We start from the raw sequence: 27,869 nt of genomic DNA, 5'->3' as shown, positions 1-27,869 counted from the left end.
TTACCCAACCCCCCCCCCTCACCTCTTCCAATGTACAGTTTCTTCGTCAAATGTATATACTCTCTTTTTTAGACAATTTTTGTATCACAAACTGTATTTGTAAATCTGGTATGTCATAAATGTATAGATGTAGCAGTACTGTCTTCTGTATGTCATATATGTTATGATGAATTGAAAATGGGGGACCCTGATGTAAACAAGATGAAAGTCTTTCTCTGGTCTGCTTCCCCTTAACCCATTCTCTGCCGGGCTTATATCCATCCTAAACCATCCTCCGCCAGCGCTATTTGTCTATGGAGATGTTCACCTTCTTTGCAGGGCTATAACTTTTTAAATTGTATTGCTAAATTGACATTACTATGGCCCATTCAACATCAATTATCTATCGTTCAGGATGTAGGAACGTTTTACTTTTTCATTCACACATTCATACTAAAATACCGTCTAGAGTATAAATATGTTTTTATCGTTTTCTGCAGTATTTAATAGAACGTGAGATATAGGCCTAAATGCATATATTAGATGATCAAATGCAGTTTGATACCGATCAACGTTATATAAAAGATTTCAACTGTACATGGTCCTAAACGTCATGACTGGTCATCTGCGGGTGAACGGAGGGGGGGGGGTCGTTTATAATTCAATGACCGACGTTAAATGATTCATGTAGTATGGGTGATATTGATCAGAGCAGTTTGTATCGAAAATGGTAAAGAAAAATGCTGAAACTCACCCCAGTCTCCTCGTAGCGTTGGGGGATGAGAGTGGAGCAAAAAGATCGCTATTATGGGATGTTGATCGATGCGATCCATTTCCGGTTTGTATATTACTAATACACGTCCAAATCATGTTGATTATTGAGTTATGGCAAATATTCATATCGACGGTGTCTATATTGAGCCCCGGGACGATCACCGAGTGGCCGGACGAAAATAGGGGACGGACCACTTCCGGTTTGGGCAACTTCCTGTATGGCAACTCGCCGATCGGCCACCAGGTGGCGGTATTGAAGCGTTGCAGAGTTGTGCCGAGTCCCACAGCATCACCCAAGACTCCGTGGGTGAAATATGAATACCATGACGAAAATATGAAATATTGATCTCAAAGACGCCTTACGGCGTCATTGGCAGATTACGCATGGCGGAGAATGATGTGTTAACACGTCATCGGCGGAGAATGGGTTAACAATTGTGTGTATTGAGCTGTACTGTATTGTACCCATTCTGCAATCTGTTAATAAAATGTTCAATCATTCAATCAATCAATCAGCAAATGTGGGCTGGTTGTTCTAAAGACATCTTGAGACTGACTTCAAACATAACCGTAGCAGTGTTTGTTCTCTGCCAGAGCCCTGTTCTATGGCCAGTGGTCTTCTGATGCCAGGCTGGATGGTAAAACAGTCATCATCACTGGCGCCAACACTGGCATCGGCAAGGAGACGGCTTTCGACCTGGCAAAGAGAGGTGAGCTACACATGGCAGCGCCTGAAGGCCCACTTTGGGTTGAAAATCTGTTGTGGGACAGGAACAAGATTTGGTGTTTGGATATTTTTTCCTTTTGTATGTACTGACTACTGACTACCTTTCTCTCTCGATATCTCTCTATCCTCGGTTCCCCTTTCTCCATCCATCCATCAATTCCTTCCCTCTCTGCCTTCCACGATTCATCTATCACTCATTCCATTCAATCCTTCCTTCATACCTATCTTTCTCTCTCCCTAACCCCATCACACTCTTACCCCATCCATCCATCCTTACTTCCCTCCCTCCCTCCCTATATCCAGGCGGTAGGATCATTCTAGCCTGCAGAGACATGACAAAGGCTGAGGTGGCCAGAGCTGAGATCATAGAGAGTTCAGGCAACACCAACGTGGTCCTGAAGGATCTGGACCTGTCTGACACCAAGTCCATCAGGGAGTTTGCTGAGGTCATCAACAGAGGTGAGCAAAGTCCTTAGCCTTGGGTTGGTCTGTTCCTGTCATGTGTGGGCTTTGTGTAACAACCTCGTGAAGTAAACAAGAGTGTGGCCATCCACAGTAATAATGTAGGACAAGAGGAGGGGTTTTGCCAGCTATCCACAATAAATTATTAAAATACTGAGGCTTAAACCTCCAGGAGAGGTGTTTTGGCTCACACGCTAGGCTAGCTGATCCGCTTCCATTCATTTGTGGTAGGCTAGCTTGCTAACTGAATGCATAGAGAGGATACAGGTATCTGTCTTCTTGTCTGACTATGAAGATGGTAAGTGCATTTCCCATAATGTTGGCAGTTTCCTTTAATGAATTCCTCTGTATCTGCCTGTATTCCAGATGAGAGTCAACTCCACCTCCTTATCAACAACGCTGGGGTTATGATGTGTCCTTACTCCAAGACCGCAGATGGATTTGAGATGCAGTTTGGAGTCAATCACTTAGGTAAGGGCAAGTGTGTTTTGGCTGCTCACAAACTACACACTTGTTAGTGTCTTGCAAAAACCTCAAATCCCCAATGAAATGTCAACTTTTCAGGGAGTAAAGAAAGAAGTAGTTAAATTCCCCTAATATCTCTGTGTACTGTATATTTTTAGATATGGAGCAAGTCAAGATGTCGTTAACAACTCACTCACTCACTCATTCACTCACTCAAAACAGAGGATAAAACACTATAAATTGAGACTTTAGACATGCCCGACCACCACAACCCCATCATCAACAGTTTTATATTATAGTGTGTTGGGTAAGTCCTCGTCAACTCTGAATTTGGTAACACTTTATAATAACACTCAGTTATAAGACCTTTATAAGGTATTTGTAGATAATGAACTAATCATGAACAAACCATTTATATACATTTGTAAATTATTATTAAATCATTTATAACTATTTGTATAACATTTACAAATTAGTTATACATTATTTATAACTCATGTGTGTACTTGATTTGTTCATCATTAAATAATGTTGTTTAATGTGTAGTAAGTAACACTTTGTAGATGCTTTGAAAAATGTATATGAAAAAACTACTATACCTCCATTTATTTGTTCATGTTCAACAAATGATTTGCAAAACATTCTTAAAAGATCTATAAATCATTTGCAGATGTTATTGTGTGCCCTAATCTAAATTGAAGACTATTCATCATTAACAAATGTCTAATACAGTTCATTATCTGTTGACTTTTTCATCACCTGTTACAAATGTAGCTTTCGGATCCACCCTTCTTTGTGACATCAAACAGTGACAGAATTAGGACTATAGATAAATGCAATTTTATTAACATATAAATTATGTGCACACATAACATATAGTGTAACCTGGGGGACACTAGGACCCAGGAGTAGTATGTCGAGCGAGTCTCACACAAATGAGACTTCACGTTTGTTCTCGTCAGTTTGAATGGAAGCTACATACATGTTATACATTAGCAGAGCCAAGGAATTATTATTATAATTTTTGTATCCACTTTTTCTCCTTATTTTCTATTTTTCTCCCATCCCAATTTTGTGTTTTTCCAATTCTCCCCTCCCCTGTCTTGAACGTTGCTCGACTATGCCCCCCACTGGTCGGTTGTAGGGAGGATAGAAGCCTTGCATCACGTGTCCCCTCCGGTACACGAGGAGGCAGCCTGTCACATCTTTTCACCTGCCAGCGCGGACTCTCAGTGGCGAGGTGTAACGCATGGGAGGCTCACACTACCCCCGCTACTTCCTGTGTCTGCTGTGCAGGCGTCCCCCAACCGACCTGTAGGAGTCGCTGTCCACAACGTCCAAATCCCCACCCATCGACTTCCACCCTCTAACTCTGCCAATTGTATTAGTATGAACGACCAGCCAAGCTGGTAGCAACGCCGAGAGCTGGGCTCGAACCCAGCATATCCTGCGTTGGTGGCGAGCGCCTTGCCCACTGCGCCACCTAGCAGCCCGGGCTTCTGCCTTTTCAAGTGTCCAGTTAAAATAATCTAGCATTACTGGGGCCAGGTCTTCTTTAAAGATTTTGTACCACTCGTTTGGAAACCCGTCGCTCCCTGGAGTTTTGTTTGCTTTCAGTCTTCCTACGGCTATATCTAGTTCTTCCTTCGTGATGGGGGAGATCAAGGCTTTATTCTCTATTTTCCCTATACTCGGGAGATCCAAGGATGATAAAAACTGTACAATTTTCTCCTCGTTTTCCATCTCGGGTTGTGAGTATAACTTATAACTTCTTTGAATATACGTTGAATATCTTCAGGTTCATAAGTCGCTTCTCCTGATTGGGGTTCCCTGATCTTGTGGATAAAGTGTCTACTCTGCTGGGCCCTGAGTCGTTTTGCTAAAATCTTGGTTGCCCTTGGGCCTGATTCATAAAAGGTTTGTTTTGTGTATCTCAATTTCTTCTCTAACTCTTCTTTTCCCATTTTTTCAAGCTGTGATTTTATTCCCTTCATCTGTTCCCTATTACCCCCCCCCCCCCCCTCCCCTCCCTGCACCTGTTCGAGTTTTCTCAAGTCTCTCTGTAATTGATCATATTTCATTTGCCTATACTTATTCAAGTGTGCAGTCTTTGAGATTAGGTATCCCCTCATAATTGCCTTGATTGTGTCCCATAGGATGGTCGGTTTCACTCGGCTGTCGGTTAACCACTAAAGAAAACGTACGCTAATAAAAAATACCTCGCTCCTCCCGGGCGATTATTTGAACATTACCACGGCCATCATGGCCGGTCCGAAGGATTCTACTCATTGTTTTTTACGATGCATGTATTCACTGAGCTTCTCTCTTGCCCTCAGTGCTGCTACTCGACCCCTCTGCCTGCCTGGTGCCAGTGTCTGGTCCCGCTTTCCTCACCTCTGCGTTCCTTCCTTTCTCCTTCTCCCCTTCCATTTCTTCCACCGTGATGTCTCGCCTCTTCAGCTCTCTGTGCACCTCGGTTGCGCTCATGTAGGTCTTGACTCCGGTGTCCCAATGGATCCTCATGCTGGAGTATGGAGTCTGGAAGCGGATTCCTTTTATCTTTAGTGCTTTTTTTATACAGTTGTACTCCCTCCTTTTCTTCACAATTTCAGTTGCATAATCATGGTCGAAATAAATTATATTGTTGCCCAGTTGTATCTTTCCTTTCTTCCATGCTTCTCTCAGCACCAGCTCCTTTGTCAAGTATTCCTGGAAATTAACGATAATATGTCTCGGCGTGGCCTGTGCGCGTGTAGCTGTTCCGCAACAGTAAGTGACTTCCGGGGTAGGCCTGATTGGCCCCGACAGGCACGTGACGCGCAACTTTCTCTGCCGCGCGGCACGCTCCGCGGAGCCGAGTGGCAGAGCTTACGGAATTACGTAACCGTCCAAATACGCCATGACTCTCATTCGGCGCTATAGCTCACCTGGCAGAGAAGCGGTCCTGTGATCCTGCGGTCCGTTGTTGGTGAGTTCGAATCCCATCAAATCTTTTTTTTTTTACGTGATTTTTTTTTTAACGTGTATTCTTTCGCCGGTTAAGGTTAGGCATGGTTATGGTTAAGGTTAAGGTTAGGCATTGTTTCGGAGTTGGTTAAGGTTAGAACGGTTAAGTTTAGGCGCTGTTAAGGAGCTGGTTAAGGTTAGAGTTTGTCTTAGAGAATGGCAATATTCTTTCTATGGTTAAGGTTAGGCATGGTTAAGGTTAAGGTTAAGGTTAGGCATTGTTTCGGAGTTGGTTAAGGTTAGAACGGTTAAGTTTAGGCGCTGTTAAGGAGCTGGTTAAGGTTAGAGTTTGTGTTAGAGAATGGCAATAGACAGCCTATTTCCGCGCGACAGCTCTCAGCAGCCTCGTTGCGCGTCCTGAGTTTGCCGCGTCACGTGCCTGTCGGGGCCAATCAGGCCTACCCCGGAAGTCACTTACTGTTGCGGAACAGGTACACGCGGCCTGTGCACGGTGGGCCCCTTGCAGCTTAAATTCTATGTCCGGTGGGAGCGATAGTTCGTCTTTGAAAAACTTTTCGATGAACTTTGGAACCGAGTCCCCCTCTTTTCCTTCTTCCATCCCAAATATGCAGATGTTATTCCTCCTCGCTGGATTCCAGGTCGACTAACCTTATTGTGCGACTCTGTGTTGCTCTAGACCAGTGGTGCCCAACCAGTCGATCGCTCGGCTCTCCACCTCCTCCACTCGTTGATTTAGGCTCTGTATCTCCGATACAATGTTATCAAACTTATCCTTTATGTCTCGAAATAGCTGGTTTACCTCTTGCCTCCTTTCTTCGCTAACTCTCCTGGGCTCTTCTTTTAAATCGGTTTTCAGTTCTTTTATCCCTTCAATTATGCTCGCCTGGTCCATGCTCTGCTCAAGTCCTGACTGCACGCTGTCGGCCTGTCGCAGTTTAAGCTAGCGGCAACGTTAGCTTCGGGTCCTTCTGTCGTCTCGTGTTTCGAGTTATTGAATGTTTTTTTCTAATATCTAATAATATGATATAATATAATAATATTATCTACCGTTTCTTTCCGAGCTGGTGCACCGGAACACATTCAGGTCGTACTTCAAATTTTCCAACCTCCTACGTTGAATAGAGTTCGGCATTATTCATCTTCTTCTCATCTCATTAGGTCACTTCCTGTTGACGTTCCTTTTGATTGACCTACTGAAGCGGTCCGCCCCCTCAAGGATCATTAACCTATCGTCTATGGCGCATGCCTGGGGGAGGATCCAGCTGGAGGATATCAACAGTGAGAGCAGCTACCACTCCAGAAGAGCCTATGGACAGAGCAAACTAGCCAACATCATCAGCGCTAGGTCACTGGCTAGAAGGCTCAAAGGTCTGTTTAATATTTCACTTTACTATGTTTTTTATGCACGCACGCAAGAACCACCAGGGTAAAAAATCGCGCTGAGCCGTGGATGCACTCCGAAATACTGGCCGCTATGAAAACCAGAGACAATAAATGCTCTGAGTTTTGTAAAAGTCAATCAAAGCTTACCAAAAGCACGAGCAGTGAACTCCAAGCCCACGTGACTGAACTCAAACTCGAAAGAAACAGACTAAGAAACGACGTAAACTCCATGATCAAAACTGCAAAAAAGAATTTCATCAATGACAAAACTGAGAAACAAAAACAAACCACGTGAACTTTGGAAATTACTCAATAATCAACTATAGGCTGCAGTAAAAAACTTAAAACCAGATTCTCAAACATAAACATAAAGACGAACAACACGCTCATCACAGACAAGCTGGATGTAGCCAATTACTTAAACATTTTCTTCACAAACATAGCCACAACACTGGTAAACAAACTACCCTCCCACTCTGGCATTATGGGGTAGAACACATAGTAGCGTACTACAAACACCTAGGGGTTCAATCTGGAAATGGTAACAACAGATGAGGTACTCAAAAAATTGAGTGCCCTCTAGCCTAACAAGGCCACTGGCCATGACAACATCCCCTCCAAATTCCTCAGAGACTCAGCAGCCGCCATCACCCCAGTCATCACACACATAATAAACCTCTCCATAAAACAGGGACATGTCCCCAAGGACTTCAAAATTGCGAGGGTGACCCCTCTGCACAAAAATAGCAGCAAATTAGACCCGGGCAACTACCGCCCTGTTTCTATACTTACCTCCATCTCGAAAGTCATGGAAAAAATTTTCTACGAACAGGTCAAAAAGTACCTAGCGGAAAAAAATCTAATCTACGAATTCCAATCTGGCTTCAGAACATCCCACTCCACTGACACATGCCTTCTCTATTTGAACGACCACTTCAAACAAGAGGTGGACGCGGGCAAATACTGCGGCATGGTCATGCTGGACCTACAAAAGGCCTTCGACACTGTCAATCACTCCATTCTGATTGACAAGCTAAAAGCAATTGGTTTTGATAGTCTTATCAGTGAGCTGGATGCAATCCTACCTTGAGGGGAGGGAACAGATGGTGGAGGTAAACGGTAGTTTACGAAAGACGAAAGTCTTTCTCTAGTCTGCATCCCCTTAACAATTGTGTGTATTGAGCCGTACTGTATTGTACCCAGTGATGCCGGTAACGCGTTACTAAGTAACGCCTTATTGTAATCTGATTACTTTCCCCCGAAAATAGTAATCTAACGCGTTAATCTTTAAAAGCCAGTAATCTGATTGCAGTTACTTGTCCAAGTGGCTGTGCATTACTATTTCGTTACTATCTCATCATAAATTCATAATGCAGGCGGAATGCAGTATTTTATTTCGTTTTTGACAGTCAAAAATACATTTTGAGCTGTTTTTCTTTTGGGAGTGACGTAGTGTGGCAGTGAAAGGGTTACACAAGAATGTGTCCCCGCGGCGTGACTGGACACTCTGTCTGTGAGTGACATCTGCTTTGGTACAATCACATTCCCCATCCACAGTCTGCGAATCAGAGGCAGAGTAGGGCGGGTCTTCACAGCACGTCATGTGACATATGCGCCAATCGTGTGACAGCAGGGCTCCGTCGTCGGAGAATTCCACCCCAAAACGCTTGGCAAAATTAAAAGTGAGTTTCTGTTCAGACTTCCATCCCAAAACGCTCGTATAGCCTCAGTCACTACTTCACGTTCATATGCGGAGGAAACAAAATACTGTCTACCGCTAAAAACAGCACATCCAATTGCATTGAAAGGATCTGGAATCACAACACTGGGGGACCCTGATGTAAACAAGACAAAAGTCTTTCTCTGGTCTGCATCCCCTTAACAATTGTATGTATTGAGCTGTACTGTACTGTACCCATTCTGCAATCTGTTAATAAAGTTTTCATTCATTCATTCATTCATTCACTAGCCGACGCTTCGACTAGGTACAGGAGGACTCGGAGGCCAGCCAAACAGCAAAAGAGAGAGATTGTTTCTTTCCCTTTTGATTAATGTATATTTGATGGTGGCAGAGCAAAAGCTCTTATTTGCCAGATTTACAGTTAATTTACATGTTAAAGAGAGACTGATTGTATGTTTATAGAGAGACATTTATAAAAACAATTTAATAGTTACAGTTGATATAATTGAATAGTTCAGCCTGCATTTGTTAGATGTGAATGGATATACACTGGTTTTGTAAAACCACTGGCTGGCTGCTCTAATGCTGTGAGCATCATAGACTGTTGCTTTACCATACTTGATGGTACAGAAGCTGAAGCACTAGTTTAACAATTTACGTTATGTGCAGAGAAACAAGTTAAAAACTATTTATGCACTTTCAATAAAGCGTTTAAAAAAAAACGGTTGGGGGAACGACGACGACTTCGTAACCTAGTTACTTTCAAAGTAACTAAGTTACTCTGATAATCAAGTAATCAGTAAAGTAACTTGGATTACTTTTTAAAGGAGTAATCAATAATCAGTAATCGGATTACTTTTACAAGTAATCTGTGGCATCACTGATTGTACCCATTCTGCAATCTGTTAATACAAGTTTCATTCAATCAATCAATCAATCTGTTCAATCAAAGATATCTTTGTCACAAACAACAGGTGATTGTAATTAACTAGCAGGTGATTATCATTCAGGGACAATCGTGGCCAATAAGAAGTTGCATTGCACCATATTGTATGGCAAGACACGTCATGAGAATACTATGAATATCAATAATGATGTATCATTAGTCCATGACATTCATAGTATGTACAGTATACCAGGGACGTGCACAGGACTTTAGAGGGGCAGGTGCTCAAAGGCTGAAAAGGGCACTACACTTGTGTGTATATATTAAACGAGTGCGCGTAGCGCGCAAGCGCGATTTTTAAGGGCCCTTTTCGGGCGGGGGGCCCCCTTTTTATGCTTTTTGGGGGTTTTTGGTGATCAAATATTGAATATTGAACTATAATAATCAGTGCAGGAGCTCACTTATCCTTGAAAGACACTTTTATCACTGACTTAAAAGGCCCATACATCTCCATAAATGTTCAGGGGGGAGGGAATAAGTACTTACCCTACAGACCCCAAGAAGTGCTGTATATTCTGTATTGTTTAATATAAATGCATTTTTTATTCCAATCCTGATTTGTATTTGAGGTTCCCAAATCCCATCAGACTTGAATTCTTCGTGTCCCTCAATGAGTGTAATACCAGCTTTCAACAGCGGTTTCTATCATCATCATCATCATCACCACCCACGCTATGCATAAAATATATAGGTCTGCGGAGAGGCACACTGAGGAGGCCGTGCAAACTGCAATGGAATATGGGGCATCTCTCTCTCTTTACCTAATATTTTGATTCTATCCTGACATTTTTTCAGTTGGAAGGGCAGTCTATATGCGTAACGGTAAAAAAACAAAAAAACAAAAAAAAACATTTATTTATAAATTTTTTTCAAAAAGGGCACTTTTTTGATGAGGATCAAAAAGGCAGGTGCTCAGGCACCCCTTGGCCTCTATGTGTGCACGTGCCTGCAGTATACTGTATACATCATGTGACTCAACACTGATTCTGGAGAATAAAGGACAATAAAACGGTTTTACCTGATGAAGGTCTAAAGACAGAAGTGTGGTATATCAAATGAGGTTTACTGCAAATGAGAAGACAGTGTCCGGGAGTCCTTTTTTCTTTGCCATACAATCAGTGGCGGCCGGCGGATAGTGGGCGCTAGAGCGCCGCCCTCCCTGGTTAAAAGAGAGAAGAAGAAAATATATATATATATATATATATATATATATATATATATATATATATATATATATTTTTTTTTTAGAGCCCTAGAAATAAAATAAACATGTTTAAAATGAATTATATTTACTCATTTTAAGTATGTTTGTGTTTCCAATGCACAATATAACGTTAATATATCAAATATAAATAATAGTTTTTCATTCACAGGAAGTCACTAGTAACTACCTCTCAGGCCGGGGCGAGACTTATCGCGCACAGCAGGGTGTGCACTGGTTTCATCGCTGTATCCTCGCAGCCAATCAAATAGGTCAACGCACGTAACGCACTGTGCGTTGAAATATGATGTAATATGATGGAAGCCGAGCACGTTTTCAAGCGATCTATATCATCTAAGCAAGCAGCGTCTATACTTTCCGTAGCCGCATTTCTCGGAGACGCTCTCTGATTGGCCGACGTCAGTTTCTACACTGGTTAGGCTTAGTTACTCTTCGAAGTTGGTTAAGGTTAGAGTTTGTCTTAGACCATGACGGCAAGTTCTTTCGACGGTTAAGCTTAGGCACTCTTTCAAAGTTGGTTAAGGTTAGAGTTTGTCTTAGAGCAGGGCGATAGAACGCCAGGTAGTTTGCAGGCTGATCGATGCGGAAATGGGCAAAGACACAGCTCATCACAGTACTTGTGTTCCCGTGCCTAACCTGGCTAACAAGAAGCTATTTGGCTAGCTGGATGCAGTCTGGACAGTGGATATACATCAACAGTCTGGGACTGTGGGATAGTGGACATATACACTTTATCAAGCCCTCCTGGACCACGTTTCAACTAAACAAAGTGAGTTAATGCGGTCTCTCTTCCGCTTCCACACCGGCAGGTACAGGTGTGAGTGTCTATGTGGTCCATCCAGGGATTGTGCGCACTGAGCTGAAGAGGCATATGAACCTGGCCCTCCTCATCTCCTGGAGGATGGTCAGACCTTTCACCAAGACCATCACCCAGGGAGCCCAGACATCAGTCTACTGCTCTGTGGAGCCTGAGTCCAAGCTGCAGAGCGGTGGATATTACTGGTAACTAGTACACTAAACTTTGTTTGTTAATTCGATATTTAGTCCAACAGTTGGATAACTAACTAGTTGGTTAGTTAGTTAGAGTTAGTTAGTTAGTTAGTCCGTCAATACGTTTGTTTGTAAAAAAAATAATAATAATAATAATAAGTGTTTCTGTGAGTGTATGCTTGTATGTGTATGTATTAGACATAGATAGATTAATAGTTAGATTGGTCATTCATTCATCCAGCCACTCACTCACTCATTCTTGATTGATGCATGAAGGGGCAAACCCTCATTTTAAATAGTGTGTGAATCCCATTAAAAATATCTCTCTAGTGACTGTAAGCTGTCTAGTTGTACCAGTGCTGCCAGAGATGACGTCATGGCTGGGAAACTGTGGGAGCTGAGCTGCCAGATGTTGGGAATCACCTGGGAATGACCTGCTGTCCTACTGATAGTCCTACCTGTTATTAAACCACTGATAGTCCTACCTGTTATTAAACCACTAATAGTCCTACCTGTTATTAAACCACTAATAGTCCTACCTGTTATTAAACCACTGATAGTCCTACCTGTTATTAAACCACTAATAGTCCTACCTGTTATTAAACCACTGATAGTCCTACCTGTTATTAAACCACTAATAGTCCTACCTGTTATTATACACCACTGATAGTCCTACCTGTCATTAAACCACTGATAGTCCTACCTGTTATTTAACCACTGATAGTCCTACCTGTTATTAAACCACTAATAGTCCTACCTGTTATTATACACCACTGATAGTCCTACCTGTTATTATACACCACTGATAGTCCTACCTGTTATTAAACCACTGATAGTCCTACCTGTTATTAAACCACTAATAGTCCTACCTGTTATTATACACCACTGATAGTCCTACCTGTTATTAAACCACTGATGGTTCTACCTGTTATTATACACCACTGATAGTCCTACCTGTTATTAAACCACTGATAGTTCTACCTGTTATTAAACCACTGATAGTTCTACCTGTTATTAAACCACTGATAGTCCTACCTGTTATTATACACCACTGATAGTCCTACCTGTTATTATACACCACTGATAGTCCTACCTGTTATTAAACCACTGATAGTTCTACCTGTTATTATACACCACTGATAGTCCTACCTGTTATTAAACCACTGATAGTCCTACCTGTTATTAAACCACTGATAGCCCTACCTGTTATTAAACCACTGATAGTCCTACCTGTTATTATACACCACTGATAATAGTCCTACATGTTATTATACACCACTGATAGTCCTACATGTTATTAAACCACTGATAGTCCTACCTGTTATTAAACCACTGATAGTCCTACCTGTTATTATACACCACTGATAGTTCTACCTGTTATTAAACCACTGATAGTGCTACCTGTTATTATACACCACTGATAGTCCTACCTGTTATTAAACCACTGATAGTCCTACCTGTTATTAAACCACTGATAGTCCTACATGTTATTAAACCACTGATAGTCATACCTGTTATTAAACCACTGATAGTCCTACCTGTTATTATACACCACTGATAGTCCTACATGTTATTAAACCACTGATAGTTCTACCTGTTAATATACACCACTGATAGTCCTACATGTTATTAAACCACTGATAGTCATACCTGTTATTAAACCACTGATAGTCCTACCTGTTATTATACACCACTGATAGTCCTACCTGTTATTAAACCACTGATAGTCCTACCTGTTATTATACACCACTGATAGTCCTACCTGTTATTATACACCACTGATAGTCCTACCTGTTATTATACACCACTGATAGTCCTACATGTTATTAAACCACTGATAGTCCTACCTGTTATTATACACCACTGATAGTCCTACATGTTATTAAACCACTGATAGTCCTACCTGTTATTAAACCACTGATAGTCCTACCTGTTATTATACACCACTGATAGTCCTACCTGTTATTAAACCACTGATAGCCCTACCTTTTATTATACACCACTGATAGTCCTACATATGGAGCAAAGTGTTCCTAGCTCCATTCTACCGACGGCAATAGCTTGCACTTGTAACAACTAACTAAAGCCAGAACACAGATGCAGACACAAACAGGGAGAGACGATGTGGAATCATAGAAAACCCAAATGACGTGTAGGCCTATATCTAATTAGAAAAGAAGAATACGGTAACCAGGTCTCTAGGCAGTCCAGGGAGTGAGCGAGTTGCAGTTGAATTTATTCAATTCAATAAAAAAAACTGTATTAGTCCCGCAAGGGGCAATTTAAGGCATGATATCACAGACAGCTGCATATACATTCAAGACAAAACAGGACAAAACAGGGACAAGAGACATACATGACACTTCAAAGTATAAAAGACATGACACTGCCAGAATGGGATCCCTACATTGTTGATCTGTCAGTCCAATAGATAAATAAATAAATAAATAAATAGATTTGGCCATTATAAAAAGTGCACTTTCGTCAAAAATATAAAAAATATTAAAATCAAGGGGTCAAAGGGTGCACGTTTGTAAACTGACCTTTCCTAGTAGTTAAACGAGCAGGAACACAGGGATCCAAGACTCGGGAAGAGGGTTTGAAGCCAGGTAACGAACTGCGAGCAAAGGAGGACAAGAAACGTTAGGTAAAGCTATAGAACACGGACTGACATGAGACAAAGCAAGAGTATACGGACTGACTGGTAATTAGGAATTATGATCTGGCAGCCTCATGACATCTGAGCCAGGTCTAAATAGGAATGGTTATCAGCTGGTATGTCAATCAGCTGCTCCTCCGGTGTCACACACATGCACCCCATCCTGTACTTAGAGAGAGGGAGAGAAGACGAGTAGCTGAGTAGGGAAAGACTGGGATAATCAAGAATTAAGGTGGACGGGAACCGTGGAGGCCTGGAGGGGCATATCAGCGCTGTGTTCTTGTGTTGATTTTAATATAATTTATCATGGAAGTGCTGTTTTGTTATCTGCCACCAGGAGGCGCAACACCATTCTGGTGTGTTGGCAGGCCGGCTATGTGTCAATCTCATTGTACTGTAAATATCTAAATATCTATCCATTAAAAACTTTTATCCCAGCAAATATCTTAGTGCATGTTCATTATGTCTGACAGCACGCTCATCTTGATATCTGCCAGGAAATGCTTAGTTGTAAGTTGATCAATCTAGTATGATCTATGCATGGTGGCAATTATGGTTAGATAGAACAAGATTGTATAAGTTAAGCAGTGTTGTTGTGTTTATGTGAACTATTTTAGCTAACTATTTCAGCAAAGTACACAGTAATGCCATCATCTGTGAGCTTCAGACAGAATGCTGTGTTGCTGTGTTCCCGAGAATAGATGATTAGGCACAGCACGTTCTGAAATAGGTTTCCAAAGGCCCACGATATGACAAATATTTGACATGCATGATGATGAAGTTGAGACTATCTCTCTTTTGAAAATGTAGGGGAGACCTTGCTGGTAACAGAGCAGCCGAGATAAATCGCTAGTCGAAGCACAACCTTCCAAAAATGTTTACTAATATTACTAATTATTAAATATGTCCCAAAAAATTATTTATCTAAGTAGACGATGCAGTGTTACAGTTTTGTCTCATAGGAGTCTAGGGCCGCCAGTTTTCTGACATTGCATATTATTTTAATTAGACATAAAACATGTAGCCTAATATTATTATTATTATTATTATTATTATTATTATTATTATTATTATTATTATTATTATTATTATTATTATTATTATTATTATTATTATATGTGGTCAACCATTGAGGGGGACTAAATATATAGTATCATCCGATGCTTGTAAAGGCATGATGACAAGTGGAGAACAGAGCAACATAACAACCGCAGCACCGGACTGTTTCTCGCCCCTTCCCCTCTGGAATGCAGTTTTGAATGGGGAGGGCGACTAGTTTGAAATAAATTGCTAATTTATCATGAGATGGCCAAGCAACATCTATATCAGAGTTCTGTATCCAAAAACATGACATTTGAGCCCAGACATGCACACATTCCGAAGCATTACTGAGCAAAAACTTATTTAAATTATGACCACTTAATTTCATACAGACTAAAACACTGTGACACGCACGCATTTAATACAAATGTATGACTTTTGTGTTTGCTGGAGTAACCCATGATAAATATCTTCTCTGCCTGTGATAATAAAAGAGCAGTGGAGTAGACTGGCGCAGTGAATCGCTGCTCTTTTATAATCACAGACGAGTTGATATGTATGTATGATACAGAGAAATTATACAAATAAGATTGTATAAATTATAAGATTACTTAAGGCACAACGTTTCACCTCACTACTCATTTATTCACCTTGCATCAATCTATCCTCACCTTTCAGAATAACAATGAGCGATTACAGTCCCCACAAGTCTACGTCACATACAGTAAACACAACAACACTACTAAAACCATGTTCTACTAGATCAAATGAAATGCATAGATATTTACACTCAGGGGCGTAGCTGGGGGGGGGGGGGGGGGATAGTTTAGGATGATTCCAAGGGCCCAGCACTGGGGGGGGGGGGGCCCAAAACATAAATATATAAATATATATATATTTTTTTTTTACTAGACATCACTCAGGTGTATGATTGATGCTCTCATTGATACTATGTTTGTTTCTGAAGTGTGTGTGTGTGTGTGTGTGTGTGTGTGTGTGTGTGTGTGTGTGTGTGTGTGTGTGTGTGTGTGTGTGTGTGTGTGTGTGTGTGTGTGTGTGTGTGTGTGTGTGTGTGTGTGTGTGTGTGTGTGTGTGTGAGAGATATATAGAGAGAGGGGGGTGAGAGAGATGAGGAAGGGGCAAGAGAGAAAGAGAGCTGGGAGAGTGTGTGTGAGAGAGAGAGGAGGGGGGGGTGATTACTCAGCCCTTGTGTGGGTGAATGTAACAAGTTCCTAACGTTTTCTTTCCCCTATTATTTCATGCACACTTTATTCATTGTTTTAAATTATTATTTTCTTTTAAATTATTTTGTGCATCACTCTGTTTTGAATTTGATGCAAATTTGCAATGCATGAGGGTCATCCTTTTGTGTTAAATGGCTGCATAAAGCAAGCATTTGTTGACTCGCATGTTGATAAGAGTATTAAAACTTGGAACTTGAAAAAGATCTGTTTAAGGTAGAAAAAAAAAGAGAAGAAAAATTTGATTCAGACTGTCCAGGTCCGCTCCCACCACAGAGCTTGCTTTTTTGACCAGTTTGTGTGTGTTGGTGTTGCCCCCCCAGCATACCACAGCAAAGAAGAGGGCACCAGCAACCACAGACTGGTAGAACATCTGCAGCAGTTTGCTGCAGACATTAAAAGACCTGAGCCTTCTCAGGAAGAACAGTCTGCTCTGTCCCTTCCTGTAGGGCCTCGATGTTGTTCGTCCAGTCCAGTTTACTATCACTTGACCCAGGGTTGTTCCCAGCCTAGTGTGACTCAAGGTTCTTTGGTAGACTATTGCATTGGTCCATTCATTGAAGATGAACGCAATGCGACATCCTTTACTAGGCTCACCCACCAACAGTGCAGGTGCTGAACTGCTGATCCGAATGTATAGGTAAAAACCATATTATGCGTTTTCATCAATAAATAAATGGCCCAAACGCGCGCTCGCATTTATTGGGGGCCCACTAATACATTCTTTCATGGGGTCCGGAATCTACAGCTACGCCCCTGTTTACAGTACAACAAAGTTGACTCTGAGAGCGCACCAGACATTTTCAGTATAATACGAGGTTGACTGCCAAATAGCGAACAACACAACACAATTACTGCTTTAATCATAATGTTAAACAGTAACCGTACATTTAGAAATACTATTTATTTATATTTACCATTTGCAAGTGCTGTGTATGTCACCAATAGTCCTCAAGTTCTCTTCTTGTTGATAAATCAAACTTTTGCCAAATCCAGTTTGGAGAGATGAAAAGTTGAACTCGATGCGGCTATAGGGATGGCTAGTGTGACATCATCATGTTCCCAAACATCACATCCACTAGCATGTTTAGCTCTGGTTTAGTCTAATGCGGCCAATGTAAACACCAATGGCTACAGCCCAGGAACCGGTCACCCTTTTCACTGTGACATCCTATTTCGCTGACTTCTCAAAATCTGTCTCAACTCCTATAACTCAAACCGAGTTATAAATGTTAGTTTAATGCCAGATGGAAATTTAACTGGGAATATCCAGGGCCCTCATTTATCAACAATGCGTAGAAAGTGTTATATTTCCGTTCCTACGGGCGGAATTTTGAATGTCTCCACGCACAGAAAAATCGGGATTTATCACACGTGCGTACACAGGTCCTACGCACACCTGCAAGTACTCCGTGTTGATAAATGCCACTTGTTCTACGCTCCGCGCTCGTTCACGATTTTAAGTATTTGCATATAGAACCGCCCGTAATTAACCATATACGGTAATGAAACACCCCGATGAAATGTGGAAAAATGGACTAAGCCGAGCGAACGCGTGTTATGGGAGAAATACGCGACAGGCTGACAGACTTGTACACGGTGATGTCGGATATGATATCCAGTGATGGGCAGTAGCTAGCTACAAGTAGCGATGCTACATAGCTTAACTACATTTTCAGTAGCGTGATGGTAGCGTCGCTACTTTTGAATCAAGTAGCGATCTCTGTAGCGCAGCTAGTTTTCGAATCAAGTAGTGCCGTAGCGTCAGCAAAACGATACACGCTACATATCCGGAGAAACAGACACACAAAAAAAAAAAGTGTCTTCGGTCCTGAGAGTGTCGTGTTCTTCTGTCCTGCAGCTGGATGCTATTGGAGAAAACCCACTATGATTGGTTGGTTGGTTTAGGTATGAGTATGACGACTCACGATTATGCCAAAACATTACGGGTAGGCCAATCAGAGGCAGGATAGTGCGGGACATGCCACTCCAGCTCGGCAAACCAGGAAGTAAAAAAAATCTAAACACAGACCATGAATGAATGAACAAACCGTTAGTCCGCGCGAAATAGCAGAAGGATTCGATGTTTCCAGGGCTGATGGCATTGATGAAGATGATGTCAATAACAACAACATAATGTGTTTATTGTGTCCACCAAAAACGAAGCTTCTCTCAACATCCCACACTCCAGCACTAACTTGAGAACACATATATTCAGGTAAGCTGATGAAAAGCTTTACATAAACATTGTCAACTGTTCCCAAACAGCACACAAGTCAGTGCACTTTTTGTCAACAGATTTAACTAACATGTTTCACTGTAGGCAGAAAATGAACAATATTATGGGGGTGGAGAAAAGAAAAAACAAACTACCATAAATAGTACATACACTAAGAGGGAAAATATCACCTAGAGCAGTGGTTCTCAACCTGTGGGTCAGGACCCCCAGGGGGGGGTCCCCACATGATTTTGGGGACATGGAATGTTTTGTGAGTTACATATTTAAATACATTTGGTCATTTAGCTGACGCTTTCATTCAAAGCAACTTACAAATTGTGTACAACAAGTCAGCAGGAGTGGTACATCTAGCAGCCAAGGATAAGTAGTATTGTTTGTCTAGCAGTGTCGAGCTTGAGTGTTATACTCTTGAGTACATACTGTACTGTAGTAGTATAGACATATTAGCATAGTTGGTGGTAGTATAGACATGGTAGCATAATAGTAAAAGACAGTTATTATTAGTTAAAATTCAGATATTGAAGAAGTGTGTTTTTGGTTGATAAAGTGGGCAGGTTTCAGCTAGGAGAGGGTATCAGGCAGCCAGAAGATGCAGAGTTTAGGGATAAATAATACATAAAGATAGAATAGAAAAGAAAAAGACCATTACTGCATCAAAAGTAATCAACAAACTATACTATAAAAACTGATCAAACCAAATGGTCTCTTTCTTTTCTTTTGTAGAGGCTGCACCCAGCTAAACTTGCCTTCCTGGATTTTGTACATAATACAAGTTCATGTTAAAAGGATGACACAAAAAGCCAGACCGAGGGCTTTTTTCAGTTTTATAATAAACAATCAAACTGAGCATTTATTTTGCCTGTCTATTTGTTTGATGGAAACTTGATCATGAAGTTAAAAAAAAAAAAAAAGGTAGTGCCGATGTAGCTAGCTATTTTTGCCATGTTCTTGTAGTGTAGCTTGCTACATTTATCTGGGGATAGCTTCCATTGTAGTTGAGCTATATTTAATCGAGAGTAACTTGTAGTGTAGCTTGCTACATTTTCCAAGTAGCTTGCCCATCACTGATGATATCTATTCACTTCCTAAAGACCATTGCTGCCTGGGCACCGCAAAACACTAATAAAGACCGTTAACCACTGTTTGCCATTGGTGTCATAAATAACCATGCTGGAATATGACAGCCTTTTTTCGCTTTGTTCGATTAATACCCAGGGATTAAAGTTCAAGTCAATTTGATTCCAAATTGCGACGGATTGTCCGTAAATGTTCTACCTGCATGGTTTAATATGATTTGTAGAGGCATACAATCTATTTTGATGTCGGTATTAGGTAGCCTATACAGTGGCGTCGCGTGGGTAAAATAACAGGGGAAGCCAAAAAAAATTATTAAAAAAAAATTATTAAATATTTTTATTAATATTAATATATATATATATATATATATTTTTTAAGTCAAGCAGTCACCATGTACACTACAGTATGGCTCGGAGGCCAGTCAAACTTTCTTAACAGATTGCAGAATGGGTACAATACAGTACGGCTCAATACACACAATTGTATAAGATGCAGACCAGAGAAAGACGTTTGTCTTGTTTACATCAGGGTCCCCCATTTTCAATTCATAGTGACATTTATGACATACAAGACATCATGACATCAAATATACAGTACTGTTACCCATAGATCCTGACAGAGTATATACATATGATGGGGAGGGGACTGTACATTAGGAGGGGGTGGGTGGGTGGGAGAGAAATATACATACGGCCGGGAGAGAATATGACTGTCTATTAGACAAACGTGACAAGACAAACATATTTCTCTGGTCTGCATCCCCTTAACAATTGTGTGTATTGAGCCGTACTGTATTGTACCCATTCTGCAATCTGTTAAATAAAGTTTTCATTCATTCATTCATTCATTCATTCATTCATTCACGTGTCTGTTGCGCGGCGCGCCCAGCCATCAGAGCGCTCCTACTGTAAAATGCGGAAGAAGCCATTTCAGCCTCAGTTTTACTCGTTTATAAAAATGATTTAAAATGTTTATTAGCAACGCCGAGCTTTCAAACCCCGCCGCATCTGTGTGTGAAACCCTAATGGAACGCTGGGTACCTTTGACATTTATATCCGATATATTTTGGACCCACCGCTAGCTTTTAAGCAGTGCTTGATGGTGCACATTAACCTGGCTACTACGGAGGAATAAGTGACTGCGTATTCCAGCCCCTGGCTTGCATTGCAGTCATGAAAGGGTATACAAGCTTGCCTGATAACGTTAGTTAGTCAGTCAGGCTGCTCAGTGCTTACCTGGTCAATAATGTGGTCCTCCTCTTGCCAGATAGATTTGTTAAATCATAATATCCACAGTGGTGTGCTCTGCTGGTCCTCAGTAAATGTCCCGCCGGCGAAAATAAGTTGCTATTAAAGTGCTAAATGTTAGATACACTAATAGAGGATTCGAACGTGCCCGCTCTGTTAATAACATTTTCAATCAATTCCGCGAGGGGATGATGTTCAGACATGTTTGTAGTAGACTACTAGACTGAGTGAAGCCAGACAGTTTTATACTACTAATGGGATGTCACGTTAGGTAGTCAGGTGGAAACGTGAACTTCTGAGTGCCCCGCCTCCAGGGGGGAAAATATGCTGAGTGTTTTCCTCCCAGCTCCGTTTAAAACTTTTAGGGTGTGGCAGTCAGCTCGAATCTGATTGGCTAGGATCGGATTTGGACTCTATAATGCTGGAAGCCTGGAGAAAGAGACCTACCCACTGCCTCTCTCCAGTGAGCACAGTGAGTCTGACAGTGTGTTAGAGGGAGTGAGAAGGAGAAGAGGGAGACATTAAAAAAAAATATATATATATATATATATATATAACACAGATGCACAGATGAAAAAGAATGTAAACTATATTAAAAAAAATTATATATTTTTTTTTTTTTTTTTTTATATATTTCATATTTGATATGAATTTATAGGGAGGCATGGCTTCAGTTGGCTTCCATAAGGATTCGCCACTGAGCCTATATAAATTATATATAATAGCATAGCCTACATTATGCAACAGTAATTTGCGCATAACGCATGGCACAGACACATCACACGGAGCCCCGCGAAGCCTGCATACAGTTGTCCTTGTATCTTTACGCTTATGAAAACATTTAATAATATTTATAGGCTATAGGCCCTCGTTTGGCCATAATAGCCTATTCTAGAAATGGCTAAATCTCCTCGCTGATGGACCCATGTATAGCCTATATCATATTCCTATATGTCTCCAAGGAATCGTGGGGCTCGGGGAAGAAAGGTTGGGAACCCCTGCTATAGCCTATATCCTTTCTAATGTTATAGGCTATTTTATTTACAGTAGTCTATTTATGATTTGTTTCCATAGCCGGTCTCAGTTATGCTGTGGCTGAGACGGGTCGGGATTAATGAAGCTGCTAGGACTAGACTGCTTCTCGGCTATGAATTAAAGCCACGATTGAAAATAATGTACTTCCTTTCTTGACAATAGCATATACTATAACAATAATATGAGAGCATACAAGAATGTGATCAATAAAAACGCAAACTTGAAATCCATCACGTCTGTGCGGGAGTGCACAAATAGACTGTGTTAGTCCCAGTGAAGTTTCAATGGAGGTCATCTATTCTAACCAACAAATTGAAGTAGAAAGCATTTTGTTGTCACCAATCTTATTTGGAAACATGACACACAAAATAATAGTATTTTGCTTTTTATTTTAAACAATATTTAATCGCGTTTGGAGATGGGTGTTCTGCGTCTGCGCCCCTGTGCCAAACAAGCAGGCCAACTGCGCTCTAAAGGGCTCTTGTTCCCGCGTGAGCCTGTTATAATTGCACTCCTGTTGGGTCGTTCGTTGGGTTGGTCAGAGTCATTAACTATGGCTTCAGTGGATAACCCCAACCACCTGCATTTAAGCGATATTTTAATTACAGATACCCCAGTAATAACATTACAATTTAATTCAATACAATGTGTGCCTTCCTCCCAGTCACCAGCAACGGCATGTATCAGCCAAATGCACATCGCAACATTGACTGAGTGGAATCCCTTTCTATTCACATAATTTGTGATGGAGCTTTGACAGCTACATGGGTGGTACAGTAACAGTCTATTGCTCGATCCATTTCCAATATATCACGATGGACCGTGCCGGTGGCCAAAGACCCGAGGGTGGAGAGGACTTGAATGTGCATGGGGATGGCATGTGCGTTTTGTTCCACACTTAATTTGGGTCCCAAATTGTGGTACACGCAAAAGGCCCCCCCTCCCCCGGGTCGAACCGCCGGAACGATGGCCCCTCCCCCCGGCATTCCCCCCCACTGAACTCAGCCTGCCCACCTCTGTATCTCCCATGTCACCGATATCACTATATACATTTATGAAAAAATAAAACTGACAACACAATAAGAAATTGTTTTATGAAAATTTTATAAACTATATGGTTAGCACTTTTTCCCCCCGTTGGCGGTTTGGAGGGGAATCAGCTCTCCCATTGGAGAAGCCCCCCCCCCCCCCCCCCCCCCCCCCCCAACAAGTGATGGAGATACCCCCAATGGAGATTCTCCAAGCCTATCTTCATGTCCAACATTTCTGAATTCTTGTCCTTCACAAATGTCCATGTGCACATTTAAAGCAATTGCTATTCTAACATAACTCAAGAAAAAAATTTACTAAAGACAGTTTGCACTTCCCAAGGTTTTTACCCCCGTTGGCGGGCTGGAGGGGTAAGGCTCTCCTGGAGAGGGCCCTCCTATAATGACGGAGATATCCCCAATGGGGATTCTCCAATGCCCCTATTATTGTCCAACATTTTATTTGAATTTTTATCTTTCATATGATAGTACAGTTCCAGAGCTCCCGGTCATGTCTCCGAATGTGTTTCCCCATGTTCCCCGTTGTCTTAGTTGTGCGTCATGTGTGTTGGTGTCTACAATTTAGTCTAGTACGTGTTTTTTATATTATATGTCCCGAATCAAGACCTAATTTTCCCAACTAATGTGTTTACCTTGTCTGTATTCCCAGTGGTCTGTGTGTTATCTGCAGTGTGTCTCGAGTCATAACATCCATTCACTATCAAATAATATGCACATGTGGTATTGAATCCTGGTCGGTGTGCATGACCTCAGTGTTTGGTCTGTGAGATCTCGTTATTTGAATCCTGGCTGAATCCGAGGACGACCTAGAGAGATGGTCTGGTTGATCTCGGTGCTCGAATCCCGGTTGGTGTGTGTGGCCTCAATGCTCACATCTTGGCCGGTCTGGGCGATCTCCGTGCTTGCATCTCGGATGGTCCGGTTGACTTCGGTGCCCGAGTCCTGGTTGGTCCGGGTTTATCCAGCGTCTCTTTGTCCTTCTTTTGGGGGCCATTTGTTTTATTTCTTTTGAATTAGCCTCCATGCTCCTCTGAATATTCTGTATTGCATCGAGTCCAGTCTGCGTGTTGGTTTGCATGTTAGCATCATTAGCGTTCTGTATTGCTTCTAGCCTGATCCGAATGCTAGCTTGCATATTCATCGTGTTAGCTTCCATGTTAGCTTGTAGCTTCATCTCCAGCCAGGCCTCGCTGTGGTCTAACGTTATGTTAGCTTGTTTTACTTGCTGCGTCATCCCCTCGTGTTGTACCTTTCTCTTTATTTGTCGGGGGTCATTCTTCTCTCACTTCTCCCCGAGTTTTGTGCACTGGGTCTTGTCATCGTTCTTTTAAAAGTTGTTACTTTTTATTGTGTTTTATAACTTTGTATTACCTTTCTTGAATTTTGGACCGGGAGCTCTGTTCTGCAGCTGCTCACCTGCTCCTCGCCAAACCGGAAGTCGTTGACAACGTTTTTTTTTTTTATCTACTTTTTCTCCCCATTTTCCATTTTTCTCCCATCCCAATTTTGTATTATCCAATTCTACCCTCCCCTGTCTCGAACGTTGTTAGACCATGCCTCCCACTGGTCGGCTGCAATGTGGACCAAGCCTTGTATCACGTGTCCCCTCCGGTACACGAGGAGGCAGCTGTCGCATCTTTTCACCTGTACAGCGCAATCTCTCAGCGGCGAGGAGTAACTCGTGGGAGGCTCACTGTTCTGAAGGATCAGATTAAACCGAATATATATATTTATTTATATATATATATTTAATTGTATTTGTATATCCCCTGATATCCCTTGTATATTCCTTGTACAATATGCATTGAATATCCCTTCTAGTCTACTGAACATCCCATAATAGTCTCCATTCTACCATTGGACGAGACCTTGGTGCCAGGTCGCCATACCCCTCAGACCAGGTTCAATCGTACCGCTCAACATGTATGGACAAGTCCTAGTTCCGCGTAGGAATATGTCTACCGCACCACTAATGGTACTATTTGTTCATAGTGCGTATATATACTGCGCTATTAAAGTAGAGCTTTCCTTTTAGTCCAGTTCCTTACCCTCCAACAGAGTGACAGACGCAAAAGCCTCCCCGCGAACCACGTGTGGGCAGTAAGGCCAATTCGGCCCAGTATCGGCATTGAGACATCGTGTATATTAATATTTGAATAGTCATATTTGGCACTATATCGTCGAGTTGGACGTATTCTATTAAGCTAATAATAGTCTATTCATATGTAGTGCCTCGTGCGGTAAGAGTTCTATAGTAATCAGCACCCCCATCGTTTCGGGCATCAGCTGGACGCTTATCCAGGGTGGTTGACCCCACGTGAAGCTGCACCCGAGGAGCTCCAGGCCAAAGAGCGAGTGGACCTGTATATTGGATTATTCTACCGACGACGGCTAGCCTTCCCCGGCTTGGATTATGCTTTGAGTACTTTGATTATTCTATGGATAAAGGCCAACACTGCGGTGTGTTGGAAATACCCCCCCCGGAGAGGACGACAGGTGAGAAGACGCTCTACACGACGAGGTCGCCTCACGTCTCTCCATCGTGGACCGGAGGACGCCGGCCACAGAGAGTCCAACTGCTTTCATCTGTGGATCGAGGATCGCTGGGCACCGGGTCGCACGACTGTGGGCTCTCCCAGGATACCCTCGGCCAGACGGGATACAGCCAGACTCTACCCCCCCCCCTCCAGCTGTCCTACAAGCAGTCGGAACCTTCCCCTAGTGTATCCAGCTATATAATCATTCAAGTATCATTGCTATTGTTCCCTAAATATTCCAGGTTGTATATTTGCTTCCTGCGCAATCAGAGATTGGACATTCGATATTGATCTACCTACGAATACTCATTTGCCATAAAAGTCAGTGGCGGCTCGCCACTGGTGGCGCTATGGGCGCCGACCCACCTGTTAAATGAGAGAAGAATAAAAAAAAAAAATTTGTTTTTTGTTTTATAGCCCTATAAATAATATAAACATGTTTAAAATGAATAATATTTACTCATTTTAAGTATGTTTGTATTTCCAATGCACAATATAACGTTATTATCTAAATAAAAAAAACAGCGTTTTCATGGGCAGGAAGTGACGTTTTTTTTTATTTTTTCGTATTTCTCGCCCGGGCAAGAAGCGATAGCGCTCTGAGTGCGCGTCACAGTTTGATCGCTGTCTCCGTCACAGCCAATCAGTGCATACGGCGTTGTGCGTTGAAATATGACTATTATGTTGGAATCCGAGCGCGATTTGAAGCGGTCTAGAAAGCAGCGTGAACTTCCGTGAGAATTTCCATAGCCGCATTTCGCGGAGACGCTCTCTGATTGGCCGACGCCAGTATTTTTTTCTATGGCAGAATTTCACAGAGATGATCTCTGATTGGCCGAATCCAATTTCTAATGTTCCAATTCTAGCAAGTTCTAGCTTGGTTCCTGGTACTAGGACTGTTGTTTGTCTTAGAGCGTGCCGTGCTGTGACTGCAAGTTCTTTAGACTGTTAAGCTTAGGCACTCTTTCAAAGTTGGTTAAGGTTAGAGTTTGTCTTAGAGCATGGCGATAGAACGCCAGGTAGTTTGCAGTCTGTTCGAGCGGAAATGGACAAAGGAATGTACTTGTTGAGTGTTGTGCTAACGTCGACGAGCTCAGCTGAGCTAACACTTGGCTAACAAGCTATATGGCGGATTATACACGTTTCCTGCCCTGGACGTTTCAACTAAACAGTGAGTCTCTCTCTCTCTCTCTCTAACGTTAGTACTACTAGGCTGGTGCGGGCTAACTGGCTATCGTTCTGGGAGCCAACGTCAGTAGTACTACTTGGCTGGTGCGGGCTATCGTTCTGTGATTTGTTTACTTGGTAACACGCGGGTTGCTAAGGAATTTAGGTTCGAGGTTGAAGAAATCTCTCTCTCTCTCTCTCTCTCTTCTTAACGTTAACGGTTGTAAATAGTTTTTTTAGGAGCAGTACTACTGCTGGCCATTCATGAAGCGAGACATTGCTGATTGTTTATTTATCGATGGCTCATTGATTTAACTACTGCAGCTCTCTCGGATTGAAAATACGTGGATTATGGCTTGTTCAATATCGTCTATGTTTGAATGAATGAATGAATGAGAACTTTATTAACAGATTGCAGAATGGGTACAATACAGTACGGCTCAATACACACAATTGTTAAGGGGATGCAGACCAGAGAAAGACGTTTGTCTTGTTTACATCAGGGTCCCAGATTTTCGATTCATATCGATAGTTTAATAGCTAGCCTTGGCTCGTTTAACAATATGCAAAATATGTGTACAGCCCTGTACTCATACTGAAGTTATTCTTGGTATATAATAGGTGTGTGAGAGAGAGAAGGAGAGAGGGAGAGATCTGCCTGTGTTTGGAGACGGGCGAGTTTTGTTTCTAACTTTTCTATTTATATTGTGTTTCAAGTTGTGAATTAGAGTCTAGACTATACTTTATTTGACTGGTTGTGTGTTGTTGTAGTAACAGCTGAGCGACTCGTTCATAAGAGCCGATTCATTGCCGTGAGCGTGAGTCGAATCGCTCACGTCTTGCCATGAGTCTTGCGTGGTACAGTACTGTACTGTACATGTTCGCAAAATATTTGGTATAGCGCCCCTAGTGGCGAAGTACCCAGCGGCCGCCACTGCCTCACCCCCTATACCAGGGCTATTCAACTGGCGGCCCGCGGGC

General features: G+C 42.0%; 1 protein-coding gene across 1 annotated transcript in view; it reads left to right on the top strand.

Annotated features, from left to right (window-relative positions):
- The window catches only part of LOC311239446 (retinol dehydrogenase 12-like), a gene marked incomplete at both ends in the record, with an annotated part of 33,798 nt that extends 21,769 nt beyond the window's left edge, over positions 1-12,029 (top strand). The window contains 6 exons of the mRNA XM_084327755.1: positions 1,348-1,463; positions 1,784-1,939; positions 2,309-2,413; positions 6,533-6,742; positions 11,416-11,608; positions 11,927-12,029. Coding sequence (XP_084183881.1) covers positions 1,348-1,463; positions 1,784-1,939; positions 2,309-2,413; positions 6,533-6,742; positions 11,416-11,608; positions 11,927-12,029 — 883 coding nt within the window. The remainder of the gene's footprint in view (positions 1-1,347; positions 1,464-1,783; positions 1,940-2,308; positions 2,414-6,532; positions 6,743-11,415; positions 11,609-11,926) is intronic.
- Between the last annotated feature and the right edge of the window lie 15,840 nt (positions 12,030-27,869).

The sequence above is a fragment of the Notolepis coatsorum genome, assembly GCF_963971535.1.
Source record: "Notolepis coatsorum genome assembly, chromosome: 13".
Classification (NCBI taxonomy): domain Eukaryota; kingdom Metazoa; phylum Chordata; class Actinopteri; order Aulopiformes; family Paralepididae; genus Notolepis; species Notolepis coatsorum.
Note: the sequence above shows the minus strand (reverse complement) of the source record. Positions and strands in the feature narration are given on the sequence as shown.